Source organism: Colletotrichum godetiae, assembly GCF_030913485.1.
Source record: "Colletotrichum godetiae strain CBS 193.32 chromosome Unknown BDP55scaffold_9, whole genome shotgun sequence".
Classification (NCBI taxonomy): Eukaryota; Fungi; Ascomycota; class Sordariomycetes; order Glomerellales; family Glomerellaceae; genus Colletotrichum; species Colletotrichum godetiae.
Window position 1 is genome coordinate 936381 of NW_026851257.1, and position 24931 is coordinate 961311.

Genomic DNA, 24931 nt, shown 5'->3' on the forward strand with positions numbered 1-24931 from the left:
TCAGCGCATACCCGAGTTCGAATCCCAGCATGAACACCAAAATTTCCCGGCATGAGCACCAGAGATGTAGCCCCCAGTTCAGCACCGGGGGGGTGAACTCTTTTGCCATTTTGGACCTTTTTTGGTATTTGGTTATCATGATAAGAGAACCATTGAGCCCTATCAAAACTAGGACAATCTCCTCCTGGGTAGCTACATCTTCCCGCTGCCCTTATGAGGAGATCGCGGCAAGAAGTCACAAACAGTCTCTCCACGTCTCTGCCTTTCTCTCACTCTCGTCCGGTTCATCCCAAGCATATCTTGAATCAAACCCTTCCCACCAGTCCCTACGAATGAAGTCCTCCTCTATATAGCCTCTATATTTGAAATGAGAGGCCCACTTCATATCGTTCACATCCTCTCCCTTTCCGAGGTTTTTGTATGAGATGAGTCGGACAATCCGGCTTCCATCTATGTCTCTCCATTCGTACGTGTGTGTAGTTGGTGTAACAAAAGGCACGGGCATTCATCCTCTCGTTACCCAATGAGTGCTGTGGCTCCACTGCCGGATTCCAGACATCGTGTATCCTTCTCAGATCATCGCGTGCCAAAGGTTGGCCGCATCTCGCGTACTCATCAGGGTCGGTAGGATACTGCATATTATGCTCGAACATGAATGGATAAGTCGCTTCCCAGTCCACATGCCCGCAGCATCTTGTGAGGTTGGTCCGTTCTAGCACTTGATAAAGGTAAGGAATGTCACCCTTGGCCGCGAAAAGGTCTGTAACGGTCTTGACGAGCAGTTCGCCTTCTTTCGAAACACGGCACGTCATGGTTTGTTCAGCCCTTGCCTTTTCATTGTCGTGGCGATACAAAGTGGGTAACTTGACCAGATACAATTGATTGGCATCATAAGGGTTCTCTACAGAACGTCTGCAAGCCTGGGCGTGCTTGAATGAGTTGAACGGAAAGGCATCGTGGAGATAGGGAGATACCAATCTCTGATGTGAATTTGCGGGTTCCTGAAGACACGGACGATTATAGTCCCTGTTGTTGGCGCGGATAATGCTGCGCGAGGTCAGGTGAGGGTCGTGGAAGATCTGACAGGGCCTGCAGAGTACGTTGCCATTTTTGTGCTCGTTGGCGTCCCTCTCCAGCAACGTCGGTAGCTCAATCTTCTTAGGAGACGGTAGGCTCAGTAGAAAGTTATCCTTTTCGAAAATGGCCCACATCCTTCTGCTTGTCAGAGATAGGACTGCGCGGTCGACCATGGTGAGATAACCGGATATGGCGAGGAGCAACTCGGTCGGCATGGCTCGATCGAGGCCTTGTGCATTTTTGTTCTCTGTTCGAAATGGGAAAGCGTCGATGAATCGTCGAGACCATGCCCAGGCTGATTATTGAAGTGTTTCCCGACACGGGTTGACGATGCTCTGTGTATCTGACGGGTATGCGGGCACCAGGGAGTCAGCCGCGGCCTTTTCAGCAGGGATCTTCTTACGAAGACGACGCTCTTCCTCGAGTAATCGGTTTTGATTTGCGCGCCTCGCTTCGGAGGCGGCTATTATCACGATAATCGGGGACATGTTGTAGAATATGCCGTGTGGTTGGTGTTGTGTGTGAATATTGTGTTTGAGAAGACTTCGCCTTGTGTTACCTCATATGTATGGTAGAAAGAGTAAGGCTCAGAGCTAAGCTCCAAGTCAGTCTTGTTTATTCCGTTAATATCATCCAAGGGTTTGGCCGAAAACATTTCACTTGGTGGCGAGATACTCAAGGTCGACAATGTGGTCTGAGTCTAGGTATGATGGCTAGGTGGCGGCGCAGCAGGTATTGTGAAAGGGAGCTTGACATCTGCTCACAATACAAGGTCGATCACTACACTTGTGAATTTTTCCATTGCTCAAGGTATCAAGAGACTGATTTCCCATGTAGTAGAGAAAGTATCAGCGATGGTTGTCGGGTTAGCAGGGTCACTGTTCATTTAGAATGGGTGTCCACATGTCGAACCGCAGTAAGACGTCGGGATAAGGAGAAGGAGAGAACGTCTTCCTTATACTGAGAGATACAGAGAGGTTGTAGTTATTCGGAAATCCCGAACGACACGGCTCAGCCATCGCGACCGACAAAACTATCTTGCAGCATTCTCTTCTTTTCTCTCTTCCACTCTCGACGCTCGCTACAAACGGCTCCGTGTCAAAGTGCACAAGGCGAACCGTAGAGGAAGTAGTGCCGTTTAAATTTTCTAGAAGCGACAAAAAAGGGTTGTCATAAGACTCAAACGGCGCTAAACAACAGACTTGCCGATGATATTGATAAGGTAGGATAGGGCAATTGTCCAATGTCGCTCCCTTGAGGGCGACCAGAAAACCCGACATGATCCGTACCAAGTCGGTATCTTGGGGAAGATAATCGCCCATGAGGCAGCGGGACTCCGCGAGCCCCGCGGTGTCGGGATCAACTTCCAGGACGCTGCTAGGATTGTGCACTTCGGCGACATTGTAGGCCGGTGCGTTGCGTTCTGCTGCCAACGCGTTCATACTCTTCCTCATTGGCAATGTTCTCCGTGAAACCCAAGATGACTTTGACTTCGGCGTCCGTGAGCTTGTCCATCTGAAGCGCTGTGCCCTTTGGCCGGAACATCTTGAGAATCAGATGCTGCTGGTCGGTCCGGATGGACCGGCGGAGGGTCTCTGCTTCGGTATCGGTGAGCGTTGGCGAGTAGACCTTGTTGTATTAGTCCAGCTCGTCCTACATACCAATTTGCTCCAGCTCGTTCTGGAACCTTACGTATGGTCTTTTCCTCGGTGTCCTGATCGGGGTTCTTGATCGGAATCGTAATGCAACCGAACGACGAGTTCCCTTAGACTGTGTGATGCCAGCACCATCTCGCGGGCGTTGGTGATCACTTTAGAATCTTCCACCGTGGCCTCTTCTGCGTTGTAGTAGCCGTCCCAGAGAGACAGACGCCTTGCGTGGCCATGACCTTCCGTTTGTCCCATGACATGGGTTCATGGGTGCAGCGGTGATATGAGAACATCGACACGGTGGGGTATGCTCTGGTCCAGTCCTCGTAAGAATATCCCCACGAAAAGTGTCGGTCGATTTGGGTAGAGCTGGCGCGTTCTTAATACCCTCCCACTCCTTGTAGACGTCCGGGAAACACATCATAACGGCCCACATCGCCATGACGAAGCTCAGGAGCTTTCTCCTAGTCGATTTTGTTACAGTCGACGAGCTCCGTGAATTCCTTTTTCGAGAACGTAAGCTTCGGCATTCTCGTCACGACGAGGCTGGAATATGCCTCAGTGTACTTCTTCTAAAGGGCCAGGTGCGTGCCCGAATCGAGCTTAGAGATCTCATGGGAGATGATCTGCTTGGGAAGCTGCTTCGGCGGTTTGAGAATCTACTTGGCGATCCAGTGGATCTTTGCCTTCGGCCTTGACCTTGCGAGCGTATGACTTGATCCACGGGCAATGAAGGTGTTGGAGGACGCGAGAGACTGGGTCTTTTTAGCAACTGGCTACACAGCGTAGTGGATGCCGGTTGAATTTATAAAGGTGATTGATTGACTTGCCGAGCTCTTCTTTTTTTCTTCTTCTTTTTTGTGCATAGGAGCGGTCACAAAATACCGGTCGCGGTGCAAACTGTTGTAATAGTGAGCGCGGGATACTGGTCTTAGTAGGGAAAGATCTGTGATGGAGAAATTGGTTGAGGAATGAGTGGAGGTTGCCTTGCACCAGGGAATGATGCCTTTTGTGGCCCATGTGCAATCGATTTTACGCCACTTGGGCTCCCGCTCTATATTCTAGCTCTAGTCTTGTTATTCCCACCTATCCTGTTACTCTTATTATTTATATTATTCTTATTGTTTTTACTAAATTTTTTACTCTCATTGTTTCTATTGCTTCTTTTGATTTCTTGCATATGCTTTAAAGAATACTCTACAAGAAGACTAGTAAGGTATTGATGATAATCTTTTATTAACCGGCATCCTCTTTTTTCACCTACTTGGCTCTATCCTATAACCGCATTAAGGCGTTGTATAACAACTTACATACTAGTGAGACCTAGAGTCCTGAAGAAACCACAAAGACATTTCAATCTGGTTAAGATTTGTGAGAAAACTCAAAGTGAGTACCTAATGGTTTGCCGCGTTCGGGATTTCCGAATAACCTCATACGGCATGTGGGGGCCGGCCGTCTGAACGGCCCCTCCCGTCGCCGTGTCCCGTCCCTTCCCTCAACTTGCAACGGCGTTGAAAGCGTCAGGTAATGCAACTTACACACCAAAAGGGACCAAAGTCTCGGAGCATTCTGTTACCTCACGGCTTGCCCTGGTCGAGTCCGGTTCCACGAAGGATGGAAACCCACGTCCGTCCGGCCCCACGGCCAACCAAAGTGCCATTTGTGAATCATCAAAGGCGCGGCGGTCGGACAGATTATGAGCCGCAAGCGATTCATCGGCCGAACGCACGGTGTGAGTCAACTTTGGCACTTGTGTAAAGCAGCTGCAAGTGCAAGGATCGCCGTGAGCCTCGGAGCCTTTGGACTCTCAAGATTCTCTGGCAGAATAAATGGAAGAATGAATTGAGCCACAGCCAGGTGTCTGCGGCCAAAGTCGGCGCCCGCTAGCGCCCCAAGCTGACGGGAGATGAACAGGAGTCTGAGCGATACTGGATTCACGCCTAGAGTCTTGACGTCGTAAATCCAAAAAGAGGCTTTTGGATTATGAAATCAAAGTGCGAGGGCCGAAGGTGCGGGCGCTCGGTTCAACCAATCACCGGCAGCGAATGTGGTCAATGACCCACCCCGCGTGAGTCGGACATGTTTTCCCTCCGACCACCGAGATGGGCCGACCGATTGCCTGGAATTCCTCTGGATTTTCCGGCCTCTAGATCCATTACACTCTTGATCCACTGCCACATGGAGTCTACTGCAGCCGTCGTAAACCGTAAAATAAGGTAGAGAGGATACTACTACCTCGCACTACTGTGGAAAGAGGACTTTGTGCTCGGAGTGACCCCTGCCCCTGGCCCGATATCCCTCCGCCCTCCCTCCGGCACTGACACACACGCGACTGAAGCTCACGTAACTATGGCGACGAAGGGCGTTCCTCCTCGGACATTTTCTTTCTTTTTGCCAATTTTGATGACCCGTGGACCACAGTTTGCAGCGTGTCTAGACCGAGTGACTCGTTTCCCCAATTCCCCCCTCTCTGTCCAAACTCCATCCCACCCACTCAAACGCAGACAAGCTCACGCCAAGTTTCTTACCTGGTTTATTCTTACCTGCGCTACTTGGGTACGGGGTACGGATACCCACACACAAAGAAAGATGCTACTGTCTTGGTAGGCGTGGACCAGGGGAGAGCTTGGGCGTTCTGCCTGGGCCATCCCTGTGGCTTACGAGTGTTCAAATCGGGTTGGGGTCTGCGATGGTGCAGTGTTACCCGATGGGATGCTGCAGCTTGGAAATTTCACGATCTCAGATGTAATTCAGGAGCTCTCTAGGAGCACTCTGGGCCGCAAGCGCGAGCGCGAGCTGGACCTGGGACCGCCTCATCGGATGGATACATAACCTGCCCTGCCTGCCACACACCTTTCCTGTCACATGTGCCTTTTGCCTCTTTAATATCATCCAGGGTCCTTCCTTTTTTCCTTTCCACACCCTCAGGTTTTTGAAAGATTAATATCGACGTCTTCCCGACCTCTGCTCACCAGCTACAAACTACCGACTAGCGTATAAGTGAAGTCTCCCTTGGAGCAAAATCAACAACAAAAGTTTCACATCACAACCCGCCTCGTCCCATCCTCCAACCCAGGACACATTACACCATCACCATGGGTTCCAGACACCCCGACGAGAAGCTCGGCGACACCACCTCAGCCGATCCCTCCATTTCCACCGAGAAACACAACGTTCACGATGACCCCAATATGGCCGAGACCTACGACAAGCAGGACCCCTCGCACACATCCGGCGACGACGACGTCGTCTACCCATCCGGCCTGAAAGTCGTCCTCATCCTCATCTCCCTCTGCCTCGCCGTCTTCCTCGTCGCCCTCGACCAGACCATCATCGCCCCGGCACTCGGCACAATCACAGCAGAGTACGGCAGCGTCAAGGATATCGGCTGGTATGGCGCCTCCTACCTCCTGACGACGACGGCCCTGCAGCCCATGTACGGCACAATCTACAAGCTCTTCAGCATCAAATACGCCTACCTCACCGCCATCGCCATCTTTGAAATCGGTTCCCTCGTTTGCGCTCTTGCGCCGACCTCCACCGCCTTCATCGTCGGCCGCGCCATTGCTGGCATTGGTACCGCGGGTCTGTTCTCCGGCTCCATCGTTATCCTCAGCTACACGATGCCTCTCGAGAAACGACCCCTGGCATTCGGTCTTATTGGGGGCATGTGGGGTGTTGCATCCGTCGCTGGGCCTCTGCTGGGTGGTGTCTTCACCGAGAAGGCGACCTGGCGGTGGTGTTTCTACATCAACCTCCCTATCGGCGGCATCGCCATGGCCTTCATCTTCTTCCTCCTCACCATCAGCAGGAAGAACAACCCCAGTGGGGAGAGTCTCATGCAGCGCATCCTACAGCTCGACCTCATTGGAACGGCCATCTTCCTGCCCGCCATCGTCTGCCTCATTCTCGCTCTACAGTGGGGTGGCGCCGAATACCCCTGGAACAGCGCCAAGATTATTGGACTGTTTGTCGGGTTCGCGCTCATGATTATCGTCTTCATTGGCATTCAGCTGTGGCAGGGCGACAAGGGAACGCTTCCTCCCAAGCTCTTCAAGAACCGCGACGTCGTTTGCGCCATGCTGTTTGCCTGCTTCTTTGGTGCTGCTTTCTTCCCGCTCCTCTACTATCTCTGTAAGTGCTTCTCAGACTAATACCCCTGCTTCTGCTTCCAATAGCAGATTCGGATTCGGAAGTCAGCGTGCTAACAGATCGCAGCCCTCTACTTCCAGGCAATTCAAGGTGTCAGCGCCGTCCAAGCCGGCATCAAGATCCTGCCCCTCCTCCTCGCTACCGTCGTCGCGTCCATCGTCAGCGGTGCTCTGATCTCCACCATCGGCTACTACAGCGCCATCATCCTGCCATCCCTGGTCCTTTTTGCAGTCGGCTCCGGCATGATCACGACCTTTGACCTCGACACGCCCATGCGCGAGTGGTTCGGATACCAGGTCCTCGCGGGACTCGGCATTGGCGCAGGTTTTCAGATTGGCGTGCTCGTTGTCCAGACAGTCTTGCCCCAGGAAGAGGTTCCCGTCGCGACAGCCTGCGTGCAGTTCTTCCAGTCCTTTGGCGGTGCCATCATGATTGCCGTCGCTCAGACACTGTTCCAGACGGGTCTCATTGACGGAGTCACCAAGAACGCACCGGATATCAACCCCCAGATCTTTATCAACGCCGGCGCTGACCAGGTCCGCAACATCTTAACGCAGATGGGACGTGCGGATGCCATTGACGTGGTGCTTGAGGCTTATATGGTTGGACTTAGACACACCTTTTACGTCACTGTTGCCTGCGCCAGTGCTGCTTTTGTTGCTTGCCTGGGCCTGCAATGGAAGAGCGTCAAGAAGGAGGGCAAGGGTGGTGCTGCTGCCGTTGCTGTTTGAGAGACGAACGTCTTGTACGATATGAAGTGAACGGTTACATGAGATTTAGAGGATACCCGGTTTAGAACCCTGCTCTACTTAGACTAGAAAATTGTAATGTCGAGTTGAAAATGTGTACGAAGCGTCTATGCTCGGGTGTAAGTGACTTTACCTACTATGCCGTCACACAGTAAAGTTGTGAGCGAGACCTGTTACTGGAGTAAGGATTAGACGCAACGGTGCAAGACTATGAGAGAAAGGAGGGAAATAAGAAGTTCCTCCACATGGGAATGAACAAAAGCCAAACGTCAGATCAGGTGATCGAGGGGACCGAGATCCACACTCGGGTCTTCCCCTAGGACCCCCTCGATCATCCCACCCGAAGCGCTTAGTGATAGGAGCGGGAGGAGAAGGATCCCAAGTGAGATGAGATGCTATCTCTCACCTGAACATGTTGACCTTGCTGCCGTTGATTAGATAAGAAGGATTTCGTACCATTGACTTGCTGCTTTCATTCCTGTACTCGATTCAACCCCAGTTCATACTGAAAATAACCATGCCTTTCCAACATTCTTTCAATTTCTCCCCTTCTTCTTTCAGAATGCGAAGTGATTCTCGCACCTCACTGGGTATCATCAGGCAACGCATCCCATCCCCTCCTCATAACCCCCCTCACCGTCGTCCTCTGCTCCTCATCGCCGCCGCCGCCGACAAACCTCATCACCCACTCCCACACCCTCCTAGTCTTGATAAGCTGCGGATGCACCGTCGTCGGTTCCCCATCCCTATCCCCTCCTCCTCCTCCTCCTCCATCGCCGGCGTTGATAGACCTCTCAAGATCCCTAGGACGATAATACCCGCCCTCATCACCCTCCCCCAACTTCCGTCGATACAGCACCGTCGTCCGCGTCAACCCCTTCCGCAGACTCTGCCCGTACACTTTCCCTTTGAAAACATGCAGCGCCACATTCTGGAGTAACACGACGTCTTGTCTTCGCAGGTTTGCCGGCGACGTCGGACCCCCTGCTGCTGCTGTCATCCCGGTGCTCTTCTCGGCAGCTGCCGGGGGAGGAGGCGGCATCGAAGGTAACCAAAACGTCACACCGAATCCAGCGCGCGTCTCATCCCCTATGAGCACTTCTACGAGGGATAGCTCGTTGCCCCAGCGAGTTGTCACGGCACGCGGGGTGGAGATGGAGATCACGCCCGCGATGAGGTTTACTGTTACGGTTTGCGGTGCGAGAGCAAGGAGGGAGGGGGCGGGGGGTATGTCTTCTAGGTCGGAGAGGTGGTGGGATGTTTGGAGGGGTGGCGGGATGGTTGAGGTGGAGAGGTCTGCTGTGGTGGTATCTTCAAAGGAGTCTGTTGTTTCTGTTACGAAGGAGGAGGATGTTGTCGTGTTGAAGGAGGTGTTGTCTGTGTGCTTGGGTGGAGGTTGTGATGCGGATGGAGGGGGTGGGAGTTGGGAGGATGCGAGGTCGTGGTGGAGAGCTAGGGAGTGGTTGTAGAATTGCTGGGAGAGGAGATGATCTTGGGAGTCTGTTGTGGTTGTGGAGGTGTCGTCGGTTGTTGTTTCTTGGGTGTGGACGTCCCGGGAGAGGGAGAAGAAGTGGGCTGGGGGGAGGAAGTTTGAGGGGAGGCCGTGGGGTTGGGAGTAGCCTGTTGCTAGGGGCTTGTGGTGTAGTGGGAGGGATCGCCAGGAGGGGAGGGCTATTGTGGTTGTGTTTGCTGCGGTTACATTTTGATTTGCTGGTGTTGAGGTTGGCGATGAAGTTGCCGATATGGGGGCCGGCGATAGGTTTATTGGGGATGGTGCGGGCGGAGCGGAGAGGATGAGGGAATCCGGGGATGACCAGTCGGCCTCGGGGGCGCCGGCGAAGATGAGGACTTTCGGCATGCAGGGGTGTCTTTGGACCGGCTCCGGTCCGGCGGCGGGTGTTAGTGGTTCGGTAAAGTGAGGTCGGGTGTTGGTCGGGCGAGGTGGTGTGTGTGGAAGGGGAATCCTCGGAGTTTGTGCAGATGAAGTGTTGCGGGGACGAGAAGCTGTGCGGTGCCTGGAAGATTGGAGATTGCGGGGTAATTTAATTGGAACGTACTCCGTACTCTCTCCAAAAACCACGGGTGCTTGCTGAATCCTCGGGTGCTCACCAAGGTAACTCGCGACGGGAGACACGGGAGCGAATGGATGACAGGCGGGTGACACCCACAACACAAACACAGACACAAACACAAAAGGAAGAATACTCGCACAATGGGGGCAACTGAAAACTCAATTCATCTCAAATAACGAGACCGCAGCATCTCAAACGTGTGGCTGACGGCGCCCATTGTCGAACTTGTGTCCCCCCCCGAGTCGGTTGCCTCCAAGACACAATCAATGTACACGGTTCATTCGATCCCTTGAACTGCTTTTTCTCTTCTCTGTGTGAGAGACTCTCGGTTGGAAATGCCTTCAAAAGTGATACATGGATGATGTCGACGGCCTCGGGGATGCGTATGAGCCGACCTACAGTACAGATTCTCAAGCCTATATACATTACACAGGACAAGGGTTGGCGTATCCGTACTCCGTACCGGTAACCGCTGGTACCTCGGCATCTCCAGCTCCACACCAACGCCCCCAGGACCCCAGACTTTCACCTTTACTGTAGACCCGGTCCCTTCGTCGCAAGTCTAGTCCCGTCTTTTAACCTCGTCAACTTGCCTTGCCCAGTTGCCGATGAAGCTGTGAGACGACGGAATTTTGAGACTTGGCCTCCTCACCTTGACCTCTTTTCATCTTACCTTCCCTTCACTCAACACACACATACTCACTGAGCCTACACAGCAAAAACACACAAAGACTGAGTGTGTCGTGGCCATCGCTCTCACACACTCGCTGAATCTCATCTTATTTCATCTCAATTCAACTCAACCAAGTTAACCAGCCTCACTCGCCATGTCCTCCGTCTTCCGCATCAAGGAACACGTCCTCGACGGCTCACACATCCGCGAGTTCCCCCGCGCCCTCTCCCGCTCCCAAGACGACGTCCTCAAACTCGCCGTAAAGGAATACATCCCGAAGGACAACCCGAACCCGCAACCCGGCGACGTCACAATCATTGGCGCCCACGCCAACGGTTTCCCCAAGGTTTGTTCACCTATTTCTCTCTACTCTATCTCGACTCATTTCATCTCATGTTCCTCATGAACTATACACCTCATGAACTATACACCTCATAACCACCACCAACACCACGGCTCACTAATCACCACCACCACAGGAACTCTACGAGGCCCTCTGGCAAGACCTCCACGCCCAATCCCTCCTCCCCACCTCCAAATTCCGCATCCGCTCCATCATAATCGCAGACGCAGCCTGGCAAGGCCGCTCCTCGACCCTAAACGAACCCCTCCTCGGCAACGACCCAGGCTGGTTCGACCACCCCCGCGACCTCCTCCACCTCATCAACACCCTCCGCCCGCCCCGTCCCCTGCTGGGCGTAGGCCACTCCTTCGGCGGCAACGCAATCGCCAACGTCGCCCTCATCAACCCGCGCCTCTTCTCCGGCGTCGTCCTCCTCGACCCCGTCATCTCGAAATGGTCCTCCAATGCCAAAGGCACCATCGCCGCTTCACCCGCCGCAGCGAGCGCTCGACGAAGAGACCTCTGGCCGTCCCGCGAGGAAGCACGCAAAGCCTTTCTCAAGAGTCCCTTCTACCGCGGCTGGGATGAGAGGGTATTCAACGCGTGGATGGACCACGGCCTCCGCGACGTACCGACACAACTCTACCCCTCCCCTTCCTCCAACACTCCCAACACCACCCTCACAAAAGAAAGCGTAACCCTCGCCACAACAAAACACCAAGAAGTCTTCACCTACTTCCGCCCCTCCTGGCACGCCTACGACTCCACAGGCCACCGCCTTCTCCACCCCGACCTTGTCCCGGACCTCGACCCGGCCCTCAACGAGCGGTACTACACCTTCCCCGTCTACCGCTCCGAAGGCGCCTCCACCCTCGTCCGCCTCCCGCACCTCCGGCCCAGCTGTCTCTACGTATTTGGCGGCGCAAGCGATCTCTCCACGCCGGAGCTGCGCGATGAGAAGATGAGGTTGACGGGGACCGGTGTCGGCGGTAGCGGTGGGGTAGAGAGGGAGAGGGTGAAAGAAATTACGTTGGAGGGAGCGGGCCATTTGTTTCCCATGGAGGTTCCGGGTGTGAGTGCGAAGTTGACGGCGGAGTGGATTGAAAAGTGTGTGGGGGAGTGGAGGGTTGAGCAGGAGGACTATGAGCGGTGGACGAGGTTGAGTGTTGAGGAGAAGACGACGCTTACGGAGGAGTGGATAGGCAAGATTGGGGGGTCGGCGAGGCCGCCCAAGGCCAAGATGTAGAGATTGTGTGCTGTGTTTGTGTTTTCCCACGAGCGAAGAGACTTTAGACAGACCGAGAGGAGCGAGCATAATAGTGTTTGGCACCTTTGTGGAGCTGGATGTTTAGAGAGACCTTGAGATGTAGAGTTCTATGTACACAAGAAAGCCCGGCATCTTGATCTAAGCCATCATCGTCATCATCATCATCCCTTCCTACTCCTCTTCCTCGCCCTCCTCTGGCGGGATCCACACCAGCAAGCCGTCCTTGTCGATCTTCATCCCCTCCGTCGGTATGATTCTCAACACCTTTTGGAAGTACTTGTCCCTGACCACGAGCGTCGGCCGGATATAGTCGCCCCGTATCAGAGGGAGCAGTCGGTACGTAATGGTACGTCTAGACACTGGCAAGACATGCGCCGTAGTCTGCTTGGAGCCAGAAAAGGCAAACTCGTCACTGGGTTCCATGTTCAAGCCAAACGTCAGGAAATGACTCGACGGGTTCTCAATGGTGATGTCCAGGTGGATCAGGCCCGTCACGGGGTTGGCGAGGGAGTACGAAGCTAGGACGCGGGGCTCGGTGCCCAGGACAATGTATCTCGGAACAAGCATCCTGGTCGTGTTGACCGGCGCTGGTGACGAGGTTGTCGACGTGCGGCGCCACTTGAGGACAAAAGCCACGTCGAGGGACGCAGGTCCCCGATCGTCGAGGCTGAACTTTTGAGCGACCAGATCGAACTGGGCCTCTTGCATCTGCTTCGGTGGTATGCGAAGCCCGCTTGCCGGAATTTCTGGGCGGGTCGCCGTATTGCATCGCGCATGATTTTGGCACGCAATGACTTCGGCGTCCATGCTGACAATCTCCAAGTCTTCCGTCGCGAACGATGCAAAGTGGCACACAAGGCACCACTTTTGTGCCAGCCCGCGGGGTTGAACCGCGGCTTCGTCCGCCGACGGATCCTGCACGCCCTCGTAATCGAATAAGCTCGGCCAGGTGTCGGAATGGAGACGCGGAATAAGGTCGTAGTTTGCTTCAAAGGGATTGACAACGTTGAGCTGGACCGGCAGGATCTGCATGATCAAGGTCGCCGGGTCGGTGGCCAGATGATAAAACACCCTCAGTGTGACATCGTAAGATGCGGTCAGCTGTACGGGATCAAGCCTGACCTTGACACGTTTTGACTGTGATGTTGCCAAAGTCCCAAGTGTCAGCCCCGTAAGTTTGGCTTCTTCCTGGCCAGATTCTGCTGTATGTTCTCCTTCGCTTTCAATGTCAACAAGGAAGGACGGGATTTGTTCGCCAAAGACGTGAACTTCAAGCTTGGCGATAGCCTCAGTCTCCTCAGCGTTGACGACATCCACAACCAAATCCATTGGCTCGTTTGCGTAGAACTGATCCAGAGGTTGCGCCAGCTTTATCTCCAGCTTGGGCGGCCTGGCCTGGACTTGGATAACATGCGCGCTCTGCCGTACAATTCGTCTCCTTGAAAGCGAGGGCCCGAACCAAAAGTCTGTCGCCCCCAGGTCTCGGAAAGTGACGGTATAATTCAGCAAAAAGGTATCCGTCTCTAGGACCAACGTCGCCGAGGATGCGTGCGCCTCGCCAGGCTCCCGCAGAGGTATCGCCATTTCGTAAACGTTCGTGTGGCCTGGCTTCAAGGTCAGGTTTGCCGATCCGCTTAGCCCTGATGAGCCCTCCTCTCCTTCTTCATCGGCTCGGGCCGCCTCGGTCAGGGGCACATCCGCGAGCGTAACATTGCCCTTGCCCTTCCCACCGTTAGACTCCGCATCATGATCTAATGTGATGGTCTTCAGGCTACCTTCAAAGTCGATTCTCAGGCCCTTGAGTGTCACCAACGATGCATCTGGAAAAGCATCGGATCTGATGGCTACTTGCGCTTGACAAGTCTCGCCAGCTTTGCCATCCTCGCTTTTGAAAATGAAGGATGCGGCGATGAAAGAAGAAACTACATCATCGTTGATGGTTACAGTGGGTTTCGGCTCGATGTTGAGTCCCTCGAGGGACCTGGAAACGTCGTAGTGCCACTTGGGTCGCCGCGTGAACTCTGTATTGCAGTCAGTATCTGTGAAGATGAAGAGGAAAAAAGTCACTTACTCCTGTTCATCAGCTCCCAGTCAATGGCGACTACAAGCTCCCCGTGACCGGTATGGGCCGCCGCAGCACGCAGCACCCAGCTCAGATCCTCGGTGATGTTGAGCCATCCCTCTGATCTGAATGACATGTCTTCCCATAGAGGCCGTAGCAGAGCAACAATGTCATCCCAGGCCTTTAGATTCGCCATTTCTTTCGCGCATTCCAGAGACAGTTCGGCCGATAATCGCAGTTGACGTCGTGCCTGAAACTGGGATCTTGCTGCCATCAGAATGTCTATAATGAGCTTGGAGTGATTGACGCCCGTCCCTTGTAGAGGAAACTCCTCATGAGGATCTGGGCACATGTACGTGTCGTATTGGAAGGCCTTGCTCGCAACCGCTGATGCCGGAGTGGTATCGGGTGAACGCCGGTCTTCTTCCGGAATGGACCGGGCGAGCTTTCGCCGGGTCATCAGATGCTCAGCAGCGATTCGGTACCAGTATCCCGTGTGATGCAGCATTTCCCATGGTTGCAAGCGGTCGGCCGCAGCAGCCTTTTCAGGTTGGAGGAATAACGTTCGCGTTGATGGCGCCAAGCTGCGAATGTCCACCCTCTCGATCAAATTTGCCATCACTACCGCCCACCTCGACTCCCATGCAGCCCACCCGTAGTTATTCGTTCCGCGGCCACGGCGATCGACAAAGTCGGCTATCCTGTCGCGATGTGTATGCCATTTACGTACTGCAGCAGTGTTCTGTGAACCCCAGAGCAGGCATCGGATGCTGCGTATCGCCAACACATCCGCAAGCATGCGCGCCTCATTCCATCTCGGGCTCCAACTGGGGATTATGTCCATGACATCCTGACTGAGGAGCCCCTCATAAGCTTGTTCATACGAGCGCAGCGCCGCGTCCATCTCCTGTCGAAACTCGGCAAAGACTCCCGTCTTGTAATCGTATCGTACATTCCAGTCTTGCACTGAAGTCGTCTGAGAAGTGCTCGTAGGCGGCACTGTAGGTTGCGGAGCGATTCCACGACTGCGCTTCTTGCGAGCGTGACGGCCGAGGTCGCGATAATACTCTATAGCTTGCAAGAAGACGGCCGCAAGCATGGAGTCTGCGGTATGCTCCAAATCTGTTATCAGGTCATGGGGTGACAAATAGAAGAAGGACTTGTTGTCCAAAGCAACGCCTCGCCTGATATTTTCAAGCCTGTCCTGCATGAAATCTTGCATGGAAGCTGAAGCAATGCCATCGCTCAAGAGTACGACGGCAAAGCGAGTCCTGTAGCCCGATCTGCTGATGGCGGTCTTGGTGTTGTTGATGTCGGTTTTCAGCTGGTTATCGTGAAGGGTAGCAAGTGTCGGATCAGACGTCAGGGTGTAGAATGAGACATAGACACTGGGAACTAGGTCCTCGTGCTTTTGGAGCCAGTCTGTGTTCATTAAGCCATCAGGATATAATGGAGAGACTGGACTGAGGGGAGAAAAGGGTGAATGCAGGACGGCAGGCGTCTCGGGAGCTTCTATGCCGTCTGGAAGTCTAGCGCGGCGAGGAGGAAGAACAAGAGACTATCCACCTGTTAGCCTTGACTGGACAAATGTAGGTGTCTCGCGGCCGTACTCGACCAGCAACGGCGACTCGCAGCCTGTACGGCTTCCCGCTGTCCTTGCCGTTCCATGGGTGATTCCTCCCATCCTGGCGAACAATGTAGTCCTTCAAGGCTTCGGCATTCGGGCTTTCTATGGCTGGCAGCTCGGATCGGATCAAGAGGGCCTGGTCTCGAAGCTCTGCGCTCAAAGGTAGGGCTTTGGCGGGGCTCGAGGTCAAGCCGGCGATGACGATATGCGGGATGTTATGATCCAGGCTTCCCACCGGGTATCCGTCCATTGTTGTTAAGTTCGAGCATGCAGCGCAAGGTGACCATGAAGATATCGGTTCGTTTGGCAGGGGTCGGCCGGATCGCAAAGTTGCTCTAGATATTATGAATTAGAAGCGTGTACTTTTGGTGGGTAGTAGCCAACGAGCACTCACGGTGGCGGTACTCAAGGGAGCATGACCGCTTGAATTAGGAAATCAGGCGATGGAAGCAAGAGAGCGTGCGGCGAGGAATACTTGCAAGTCGTCGCGAAAGGGGAGCTTCATGCAAGTTGAGGAGCGCGCGCAAGCATGGGTGTGTGGTGTCCTACGTCCTCTGTGAGAGGCAAGCAAAGAAAGGTACATGTCAAAAGTATCGTCACCCAAGCTCTTGTCCCGCAATCCCAGCCCACCAATCCTACAGGTACCTTACCGTTCCGCCGCAGTGACACAGTGACCACACAGCAGGTGGGCACCCCTGGACAGCGCTGATGGGAAATAGCCGACCACCACACCAGTGACCACACCAACTGGCAGTGGAGCCCGGGCAGGACATCTCGGCATCGGGTAAAGTGGGTGCCGACGCTGTAACCCATGATTGGCTGCACACCTAAATGCGGTCATGGTCGACCCACCCGACTTCCGCAGAGCGCAACGCAGCGCAGTCGCTCTATCAGGTGCGCTCAGGTAAGGTACCCTCCACTGAACCGGTTGAGCGCAGTTGGCAGCACTAGGACCAGCACCTAGGGCCAGGAAATCCAGCCTCGCCCGCCCGCCTGCTTCTCCTCCCGCCTCGTCACAGAGGCTGCGCGCAGAAATTGAGGGCTATCCTCTCTCTTTACCTTTCCTACACCTCTCCCACACTACACCTTCCTACGAACCGAACTCGTAAATGACTCCTTCTTGGTGCTCTTCCGACCCGAATCGAACTTGAACACCAGTCTTTTGAGACCGTTTAGTCTCTTTACTCGAAAAAGCTCCAACCGACCCCCAACTCTCCCCTCGTACTGCTTCTCGCTCCCGCACCCACCTCCGTGATCGCTTGGGAACGTCGCCAGGGGCAAGAGTCTGAACGGCGCAATGGCAAGTCAACAGATCCTTTTCGCTGAGACGGTGGCCGCTATGAAGAAGGCTCTCAAGCGGAAAGCATATGGTACGCACGCGAATCTCTTCCCGCCGTGAACCACGCCGACCTCGCATTCTAACGAGTACCTGGCAGAATCCGACTCGGACGACGAGATTGACCACTACGGCAATCGTGGTCATAAACTGCAGAAGCGCGCACTCTTTTCCCACAAGGGCCAACTCGCACCACCCTCCGGCCCCGAAGTTTACAACGAGGTACATTGCGCGTCCCTCCCATACGCTTGCCCACAGCGTCCGACCGACACTGACGATTGCAGGTGATCGACTACGCCGGCCAGCAGCGCACAATAATCAGCCGCAACCCTCCCATTGTAGACGAAGAAGGTTACGAAATTGACAGCGACGACGAGGAGGAGCGCATTCAAGAGGCTGTCTCCTCAGCCACAGAGCTTGACCCGTATGCCAACATTCGCATTGAACGTCAGTACCACCCAATCGTGGCCCCATGTTCACAGCTAACCCTCAACCAGAGATCCTAGCTCCCTTGACTGCCTCAATCGATCTGCCAACACATCCGACCCTTTCGAAACCCTTCACGGCCAAGACCCTGGACGAGATTGCCGACCAAAGCTGCGATGTTCGACGGAAAGAAAATGCATCCCTGTGGAGAGTCAGACATCTCTTCACAAAGATTTGCGGCGACTACACATGGGTGCCCTGTGGCATGATGGTTGGTCCGGACGATGCCGACCTGTATTCGACAGACTATGTCGAGCGCGGCTACCTACAAAACACGAAAGCCACCGCTGCCGGGTCAAACGAGGACGCCTCCTCTGGTACGTTGAGCGGCGATGCGAAACCAGAACACGCGCCAAACGGCACGAATGGCGAGGCGTCTGGAGACAAAGAGAATGGAGATGGCGACGTTACCATGACGGATGCCGGCTCCGAGAAGGGGGATGCTGCGAAAGCCGCACTTGAAAAGTCGGATAAGGAGCACTCTCAACCTGAAGCAGACGCAACCCAGACAACAAACGGCGAAGCCTCAAAGCCCAGCACGCTGATTAAAGATGCCCATGCCGAAAGCAAAGCCGACAAGAAGCAGAAACAAAAGGCAGTCGATGTTGAAATGCACGACGGCAACACGATACCTCCGTCGCAGCCCGGAACAGAACTGGCTAATGGCAACGGTACGCATGCGCCGTCAATGGTAACAGCATCAGAGGCGGCGGACGAAACCTTTGTTCACCCATTCTTCCGGCCGCCGGCCAACGCTCGTCCAGACCGAGATGTGGGTCTACCGGAGGCAGAGGCCGAGGATATCCGCCGCTTGCTAGCATTGTACGTACAAAAGCAAGAGGAGGTCTGTCGTGGTGCTATGAAGCTCCACGAAGGCCTCCTCAAGGCCAATCGGCTACGCAACACAGTTCTCGAGTGGTCCAAGTCGGAAGCGCACAGCGGTGCCAACCGGGACATGTCTGACGGCGAGGACTGGTACGACAAGGAGAAGTGGGGCCTAACGGACGATCTTAAGAAGGGCCAGGACGACGAGGAAGAAGACACGGGCACCGTAGCCAAGAAGACTAGGAATCGCAGGTGAACGGGTGCCCGGGCGTTGTTGGCTTAACTTTGATGGACTGTCTTGTCCGGGTCATGGTGTTTTTGAGGTTGACGTTGCAATTTTGATACCCCCCATATTGCGATTGGTTCCAGGCGGCGCGCTGTTTTATACTTAGTTATACATGCCGGATTCTTCGATGACTCTTTTTTAGTTCATGATCTAGTTTCTTGGCCACCTGCCTTTCCCTAATGTTGCAGAGTCCTTGAAGCGTGCATTGAGCCGGATGTGCTGGCAAAGGTGCTCTTTCATGAGCTACCGCTTGCCGCGCCAAGGGGTCGTCGGATAGCTACGGCGGGGATGGAGGGTTACTTTACCCCAGCCCCGAAGACCATCGAAACCCCGTGAGAAAAGAAGCCTAAGGCAAATACCTTGAGCGCAAAAGCGAACGGTAACCTAAGTACTTACATAATTGCCTCAAGGTCCGGGAAGGTAGTAGGATGAAAAGTACAGAGCACTTGGGTTACCTAAGGTGGACGAAAACCGCGCCCTTGGACCCCCCCCCCCCCCCCCCCCCCCGTGCCCCCAGCTGGAGCGGTGCAGTGCATTACTGCGTTATGACGAGACGCTATGGCCAGGTGTCCCCGCTAACATAAATACCTGGGGTGGAGCAAGCTTCTGTCACAAGCCTACGAGACTTCCCAACCCATCCTTCTTCTTCTTCCTAAATAAGCTACTCTCTGTCCTCAACGGTTTTCTCGCTCTCGAAAGGAAAACTACTCATTGCATTGCCTTGGAAATTTCTTGCATTTTGCATCAGCATTCCTCTCACTTGACATCGCCATTCACCATGGTGCCCGTCCAGATTGACAACAAGGCCCTGGTCGACTTTGACCAGAAGAGCTTACTCGGTACGTCATGTCGTCCCCGTGGAGCTTGGGCCCTTCGCTTCCTCTCATCGAGCTTCACTTCTCGTCGACTGCCCTTCGCTGACCCAGGTCCTTGCACACAGTCTCTGCCGCTGCAATTGCCTTTAACCCGTTGTTCTGGAAGTAAGTTGCTCTCCTACCACTGTCAACGTGCCTCAGCCAAGTTGTGTGCTAACATATGCGTAGCATCGTCGCGAGACAAGGTTCGTGAAATCGCCGCCGTCGTGTCCAAGTAGCCACCGTCTAATCCGGTTCCCAGAGTACAAGAACAAGATTCTCACCAAGCTCGCTGGTGGACGCTCGCAAGCTGCATGCTACGGTCTGGCTGCCACCATCTTTTCTCTCGGCATTTTCCGTGATCTCCTATACGAACGGGCCCTGCGCTTCCAGCCAGCCCACCCACTTCTCGCGTCCGATGCGGTGACCTATGTCGGATACGCCCTCGTGGCATGTGGCAACGTTCTCGTTCTCTCTTCGACATGGCAGCTGGGTATTACCGGCACGTTCCTCGGTGACTACTTCGGCATCCTCATGGACAGCATCGTGACTGGCTTCCCCTTCAACATTACCGACGCCCCGATGTACAATGGTTCCACAATGAGCTTCCTCGGCGCCGCCCTCATCTACGGCAAGCCCGCCGGCATCCTGTTGACCGTCTGGGTCTTCATCGTCTACCAAATTGCCCTGCGCTATGAGAACCCCTTCACTGCTGGCATCTATGCCAAGAGAGACCGCGAACGTGCTGCCGGCAAGGACACCAAGAAGATTAGGTGAATGTGAAAATGAGGCCCAGCTTCAACAGCACAAAACCCATCTCCACATCCCGTTCCGGATCGGGGCCGAGCGCAAGATCCGGGCGGCAGGGGGTGTACGGAGCCACGCAGGTCCCCGCCGGGGAATCATGCGACGATATGGGTCCCGGTGAGCCCGGTCAGTCCGGTGAGCTGGCCGTCCCACACGCACACACACATCTTCCCGAAGGCGGCCGGCCGAGTCAAGCCCAAAACGGCCCGCCAAGGAAGAAGAGGGAAAAATGGATATCAGCCTTCAACAGAGTTCGGCTGTCGAATACCTATTACTTTTCGTGATTCAGACCAAAGAAACTTCGCTTCTAGTCAGGCCAACCAGAAGATGCAATTTACATGACATATGGTTGGGCGCCTCCGTTACGCCACAGCTTCCACTTCTGCGTTTATCCACTCCCACATACATGAACAGGCAAGCCATTCCGTAATCGTTGATTTCGCCATGTTGGTCAACATTAGCATATGGGCTCTCCCACCGGCTATGCCGAAGGCGGACAGAAGGTCTCAGGACACCTGGTCCAGAAGCATTCTTCCAAGACTCGACCGACTGCTAGTGGCGGGCGATTCTTGGAGCGTCCTTCTTTGCTCGTCCCGCCTCGTACGCACTAGCCAAGATTACCCACGTACATCTGGACTTGTTTCCAAGTAGTAACCCGCTGCTGGATTCAATTCCGTCTTCCTGGAGCGTCCCGGTGGCTCGGTCGGATGGTACCCGCGGCTTGCTCTCATGACGATGTGGTGTCTCATACGGAGGCGCCGTAGGCCATCGCGGAGACCGCATTCGGAATGTTGTTTGCCGTTGAGTGAGGATCTTGTGGTGTTTCCGAGTCTGCTTTCGGCATCAGCACCTTTGGGCTAACAAAAACATGCTGTTTCCCGTTTTCTTCCTCAAACCGAGGATTCTTTTGTTCTCTTTTCCCTCCCCTCTTTGACGTTCCTGCAGAGGATCCAACGCTGCCGCTCATAAGCGCTCCCATGGTAAGTCTTGACAGAGTTTGCTTACATTCATTGGTGTCACACGTTATCATCGATTCTGACCACCCTCGTGGAATGTAGCCTCGCGGACCAGATCGAAATCTGTCGTTGCTACCTGGGATACCATGAAGCCTACCTGGCTGGATGAGCCCGTTGCTCAGCAAGGGGGCAGTTCCCGCCGATCCAGCGTCAGTCCTTTCACCGCCGACTACACCATCAGCCAGACCCTCCATGGTCAGTCGCACTCGGAATCTAGGCGCCTGAGCGGGGACGTGCCGCCTGATTTTATCAACCTCAATGCCATTGTGTCGTCGCAGGGTACGTCGGCCAGCACTGAGGATTTTCCGCCAAAGACGCTCAAGAAGCAGACGCGGATCGACGGCGAGGGCCCGTTTTCGCTCCTTGAGGGACCCACGCTTCCCTTGCCGAGTCACGCCGTTCACAAGAGGGAGAAGAGGTGGATCAACAGGAGATGGAGCGATCTCCTCACATTCGGCAAGTTTGTAGGGCCCGGGTTCATGATTGCCGTCGCATATAGTAGGTTTCTTCGGGGAATGAGGTGTTGAGAATGTAGTGACGACTGACCCTCTGATACAGTCGATCCCGGAAACTATGCCACTGACATCGCCGCCGGTGCTTCCTATCACTTTGACCTGCTCTTCATCGTCTTGCTGAGCAACGTTGTTGCGATATTCCTCCAGGGGCTGGCTATCAAACTCGGGACTATTACGGGCCTCGATCTGGCGACAGCCTGCCGTGTCTTCCTCCCGAAATGGATGAACATCATCGTCTACGCGCTCGCCGAGATTGCCATTGTCGCGACGGATATGGCCGTCGTCATCGGAACCGCTACGGCTATACACCTGCTGATACCAAAGTTGCCGTTGATCGCCTGCGTCGTCCTGACTATTGTGGATGTCGTCTTCATTGTCGTATTTTACCGCCCCGACGGCTCGATGCGCGGTCTGCGGTTGTTTGAGATTGGCGTCTGTTTCCTTGTGCTCGGTGTTGTCGTCTGCTTCTGCATCCAGCTTTCGTTGATTGAGAATACGACTGTTGGACAAGTGTTCCGCGGATACCTCCCATCCAGCTCCATCATCCAGACTCAGGGGTATGTAGAAAAGAACCCCCTACGATCCAATGGGTTATGCTAACAAAAACGATGACAGATTATACCAATCTTGCGGTATCCTAGGCGCAACAGTGATGCCTCACAGCCTCCACCTCGGCTCAGGCGTCGTCCAATCTCGCCTCAAAGACTTTGACATGAAGGAGGGCAACCTCCAAGAACTCCCCCGCTCCGACACAATGACCACCGTCGACAGCTACCACAAGGTCTTTTACTTCCCCTCCATGGCCGCCATAAAGCACTGCATGAAATTCTCCATCGCCGAGATCGTCTTCTCCCTCTTCATCTTTGCGCTGTTCGTCAACTCGGCCATCCTTATCGTGGCGGGCTCGGCGCTCTACCAGGGCCAGACCTCCCTCGCCTCTGATATTTTCGGTATGCACGATTTACTCGCCAACAGCATCTCCTCTGCCGCTGGAATCATCTTTGCCTTTGCGTTGCTTCTCTCGGGTGTATCCGCGGGCCTGGTGTGTACCATTGCCGGCCAACTCGTCAGCGAAGGCGCGCTAAACTGGCGCATGCGCCCTTGGCTCCGCCGCCTCGCGACGCGGCTTATAAGTGTCACCCCCACCATCGTCGTCGTTGCTGTCGCGGGGCAATCTGGGCTCAGCAATGCTTTGACGGGGACGCAGGTCGTGCTGAGCACGGTGTTGCCCGTCATCACGGCGCCGCTTATCTATTTCACTTCGTTTAACAAGTACATGACTGTCGTGCCTGGGGCGGCGAGCTACGGGTCTGATACGGGTGTTGTGCCGGCGCGGCGGTTTAGTGCTGTGGGCGTGAAGATGGCGAATTCGTGGTGGGTTACGGTGTTGGCTGTGCTGCTGTGGTTGATGATTACTATTATGGTTGTCGCGAATTTGGTGTTGTTGGTGTTGAATGCTCATAATAGTAACTGAGGGTGTTTTGGTTTGTGGTGATGAAGGTGGGAGGGGGTGAAGACAGTATTCGCACGTTTTGGACGTTGTTATGACTGATGACTTGATGAAATGTTTGTATATTCGATGCTATATGATGTATGCCATATACGAGACGGCTGAAGTGGTAGTCGGATTTAATAGGGGGTGGTATATGAAAGGCGAGTAAACAATTCTTGCGACGATGGAGCAATCTTCAAGTCCACTTTCCTTCGATTCTATATGATGTTTGCCTCTGAGAGGTTCAGTTGTGTTCAGTTCTTGCATGTCGAATCAATATGTGACACAAAACATGGAGATCGACCGTATCCCCAGTTTCGATGACAATGTAAGCGCCAGAACTTCTTGATTTAGAGTAGACTGACCTTGCATGATTCAAAGTCCTACAAACCCTTGTCCATTGGGGAAGAAATCACGGGCGTCAGGGTGGACTTTTCCCTCGAGATGTAGGAATCAACTCGGCTTGCCACTTACATGTAGGATCGCGGCTTGATGTTTCTTTCATCGAGACAAGGTCTTCCATTGAAATGATATAGGATGCGGCATCTCACTAGAAATAAAGCAAAACTTGGAGGACTTGATATTCTGGTACCATGATTCGTGGGCTGCATACGTTGATAATGCTGGATGAAACAGGTTGTTTCTGATGATGTGTCTGGCAGGGCCAAGTTGATATTAGCAAATCATATGCTTGACGGCACGAGCAAGTATGTTATATCGACCTCAAAAAACACTTTCATTCCATGAGTCTCTTCTCGAATTGAATGTACTGGTTATTTACTGGCTGGGATGAAAATGACGTCTAGTGTGCTGGCTGTACGTTCCCGCTACAACCAACTTGAAGGTGATACCTACCCGACCAACAGCGTGCTCGTTTCGATCTGGACCTTCACCGCCCGACAGTTGTCACTGTAAAGGCACGTAGTCAGTCCTTAGCCAGGAAAATCATATCGGCGGGCGGAGACTGGCTAATTATTGATTGGAGGATGGAAAGCATCTAGCAAGGGCCGGCCTGCCAGCTCCCGAACGCTTCAAAATTAATTTCTGCCACCCGGCCAAGAAAGAGAAAAAAATAAATAAATCTGAGATCCATTCTTTATCAATACCCAGCTCTGGCATTTGGATCATCTTTCCCGTCTGAAACTTATCCTCTCTTCGGATCTTCTTGCCCGCGGCCTATGAGATCGTGATATTCTGCACACCCCAGATCCTAGGACTCTCCACGGCAAGCTGAGTGCGGCGCCAACACGCTGAGAAAAAAGGTCTGCCCCACTATTGCGCCTGACACGCAACATAGGCGGCCAATCGAGCTCTCTCGTCATCGCAGCCCCCTGCATTCCTGGTCGCTAAACGGCTTGGTTCGGCTCAATGGTCTAGAGGTATGATTCTCGCTTTGGGTTCTTGATTCCTCGGAATCTACTCCTGCGAGAGGCCCCGGGTTCGATCCCCGGTTGAGCCCCATTCTTTTGCTTTCTGTGGCATTTGACCCTGCCAATCGGTTCTTGTTCTCTTTTTTCGCATCATTTACCAAGTACTGATGATGTCGGTTTCGGTCCTGGTTCTAGTTCGGGTTGGATTTGAAGTTAACGTCGTGGTGTATACAAATTGTGCAGTGGTGGTGAGTGCAGACGAGTGCACCCACC

At 54.0% G+C, this 24931-nt stretch overlaps 8 protein-coding genes and 1 non-coding gene across 9 annotated transcripts; 6 read left to right on the forward strand and 3 right to left on the reverse strand.

The window, feature by feature from the left end:
• Positions 1-235: 235 nt before the first annotated feature.
• BDP55DRAFT_761449 (uncharacterized protein) lies at positions 236-1565 on the reverse strand (the record flags this gene model as incomplete). The annotated part of the gene is made up of 3 exons (XM_060580867.1): positions 236-403; positions 471-1372; positions 1481-1565. 3 exons carry the CDS (start codon positions 1563-1565, stop codon positions 236-238), a joined length of 1155 nt encoding a protein of 384 aa, XP_060432957.1.
• A 4256-nt stretch (positions 1566-5821) lies between these two features.
• BDP55DRAFT_726056 (major facilitator superfamily transporter) lies at positions 5822-7609 on the forward strand (the record flags this gene model as incomplete). Its single annotated transcript, XM_060579084.1, has 2 exons — positions 5822-6860; positions 6945-7609. The coding sequence occupies 2 exons, from the start codon at positions 5822-5824 to the stop codon at positions 7607-7609; spliced, it is 1704 nt and encodes a 567-aa protein (XP_060432958.1).
• A 601-nt stretch (positions 7610-8210) lies between these two features.
• BDP55DRAFT_546889 (uncharacterized protein) lies at positions 8211-9485 on the reverse strand (the record flags this gene model as incomplete). The annotated part of the gene is made up of 1 exon (XM_060568694.1): positions 8211-9485. One exon carries the CDS (start codon positions 9483-9485, stop codon positions 8211-8213), a length of 1275 nt encoding a protein of 424 aa, XP_060432959.1.
• Positions 9486-10161: 676 nt separating this feature from the next.
• BDP55DRAFT_654757 (Alpha/beta hydrolase family-domain-containing protein) lies at positions 10162-12035 on the forward strand. The gene is made up of 2 exons (XM_060574277.1): positions 10162-10718; positions 10852-12035. Exons 1-2 carry the CDS (start codon positions 10527-10529, stop codon positions 11959-11961), a joined length of 1302 nt encoding a protein of 433 aa, XP_060432960.1. The 5' UTR covers positions 10162-10526; the 3' UTR covers positions 11962-12035.
• Positions 12036-16228, reverse strand: BDP55DRAFT_654759 (Gryzun, putative trafficking through golgi-domain-containing protein). Its single transcript, XM_060574278.1, has 4 exons — positions 16066-16228; positions 15655-16006; positions 14054-15602; positions 12036-14003 (listed from the first exon to the last, which is right to left on the reverse strand). The coding sequence occupies exons 2-4, from the start codon at positions 15919-15921 to the stop codon at positions 12154-12156; spliced, it is 3666 nt and encodes a 1221-aa protein (XP_060432961.1). The 5' UTR covers positions 15922-16006; positions 16066-16228; the 3' UTR covers positions 12036-12153.
• Positions 16229-17018: 790 nt separating this feature from the next.
• On the forward strand, positions 17019-19036 carry BDP55DRAFT_654763 (uncharacterized protein). Its single transcript, XM_060574279.1, has one exon. The coding sequence runs from the start codon at positions 17480-17482 to the stop codon at positions 18572-18574; it is 1095 nt and encodes a 364-aa protein (XP_060432962.1). The 5' UTR covers positions 17019-17479; the 3' UTR covers positions 18575-19036.
• Positions 19037-19382: 346 nt separating this feature from the next.
• Positions 19383-20235, forward strand: BDP55DRAFT_726061 (phospholipid methyltransferase; the record flags this gene model as incomplete). The annotated part of the gene is made up of 4 exons (XM_060579085.1): positions 19383-19443; positions 19545-19584; positions 19648-19664; positions 19721-20235. The coding sequence occupies 4 exons, from the start codon at positions 19383-19385 to the stop codon at positions 20233-20235; spliced, it is 633 nt and encodes a 210-aa protein (XP_060432963.1).
• Positions 20236-21103: 868 nt separating this feature from the next.
• On the forward strand, positions 21104-23324 carry BDP55DRAFT_434717 (metal ion transporter metal ion transporter). Its single transcript, XM_060567549.1, has 4 exons — positions 21104-21245; positions 21324-21779; positions 21840-22353; positions 22412-23324. The coding sequence occupies exons 2-4, from the start codon at positions 21368-21370 to the stop codon at positions 23268-23270; spliced, it is 1785 nt and encodes a 594-aa protein (XP_060432964.1). The 5' UTR covers positions 21104-21245; positions 21324-21367; the 3' UTR covers positions 23271-23324.
• Positions 23325-24650: 1326 nt separating this feature from the next.
• On the forward strand, positions 24651-24747 carry BDP55DRAFT_t99. The gene has a single exon. It is a non-coding gene; the product is annotated as a tRNA-Pro (tRNA).
• Positions 24748-24931: the final 184 nt, after the last annotated feature.

What these genes read in the sequence shown, in the direction of transcription:
- BDP55DRAFT_654759 (XM_060574278.1), bottom strand. Translation starts at nt 15,921, where the DNA reads ATGGACGGATACCCGGTGGGAAGCCTGGATCATAACATCCCGCATATC. An exon ending in GAGTCGCCGTTGCTGGTCGA is followed by an intron (nt 15,603 to 15,654) that starts GTACGGCCGCGA and finishes ACAGGTGGATAG; the next exon opens with TCTCTTGTTCTTCCTCCTCG. An exon ending in CTGGGAGCTGATGAACAGGA is followed by an intron (nt 14,004 to 14,053) that starts GTAAGTGACTTT and finishes ACTGCAATACAG; the next exon opens with AGTTCACGCGGCGACCCAAG.
- BDP55DRAFT_654763 (XM_060574279.1), top strand. Translation starts at nt 17,480, where the DNA reads ATGTTCACAGCTAACCCTCAACCAGAGATCCTAGCTCCCTTGACTGCC.
- BDP55DRAFT_654757 (XM_060574277.1), top strand. Translation starts at nt 10,527, where the DNA reads ATGTCCTCCGTCTTCCGCATCAAGGAACACGTCCTCGACGGCTCACAC. An exon ending in ACGCCAACGGTTTCCCCAAG is followed by an intron (nt 10,719 to 10,851) that starts GTTTGTTCACCT and finishes CCACCACCACAG; the next exon opens with GAACTCTACGAGGCCCTCTG.
- BDP55DRAFT_434717 (XM_060567549.1), top strand. Translation starts at nt 21,368, where the DNA reads ATGAAGCCTACCTGGCTGGATGAGCCCGTTGCTCAGCAAGGGGGCAGT. An exon ending in CATGATTGCCGTCGCATATA is followed by an intron (nt 21,780 to 21,839) that starts GTAGGTTTCTTC and finishes CCTCTGATACAG; the next exon opens with TCGATCCCGGAAACTATGCC. An exon ending in TCCATCATCCAGACTCAGGG is followed by an intron (nt 22,354 to 22,411) that starts GTATGTAGAAAA and finishes AAACGATGACAG; the next exon opens with ATTATACCAATCTTGCGGTA.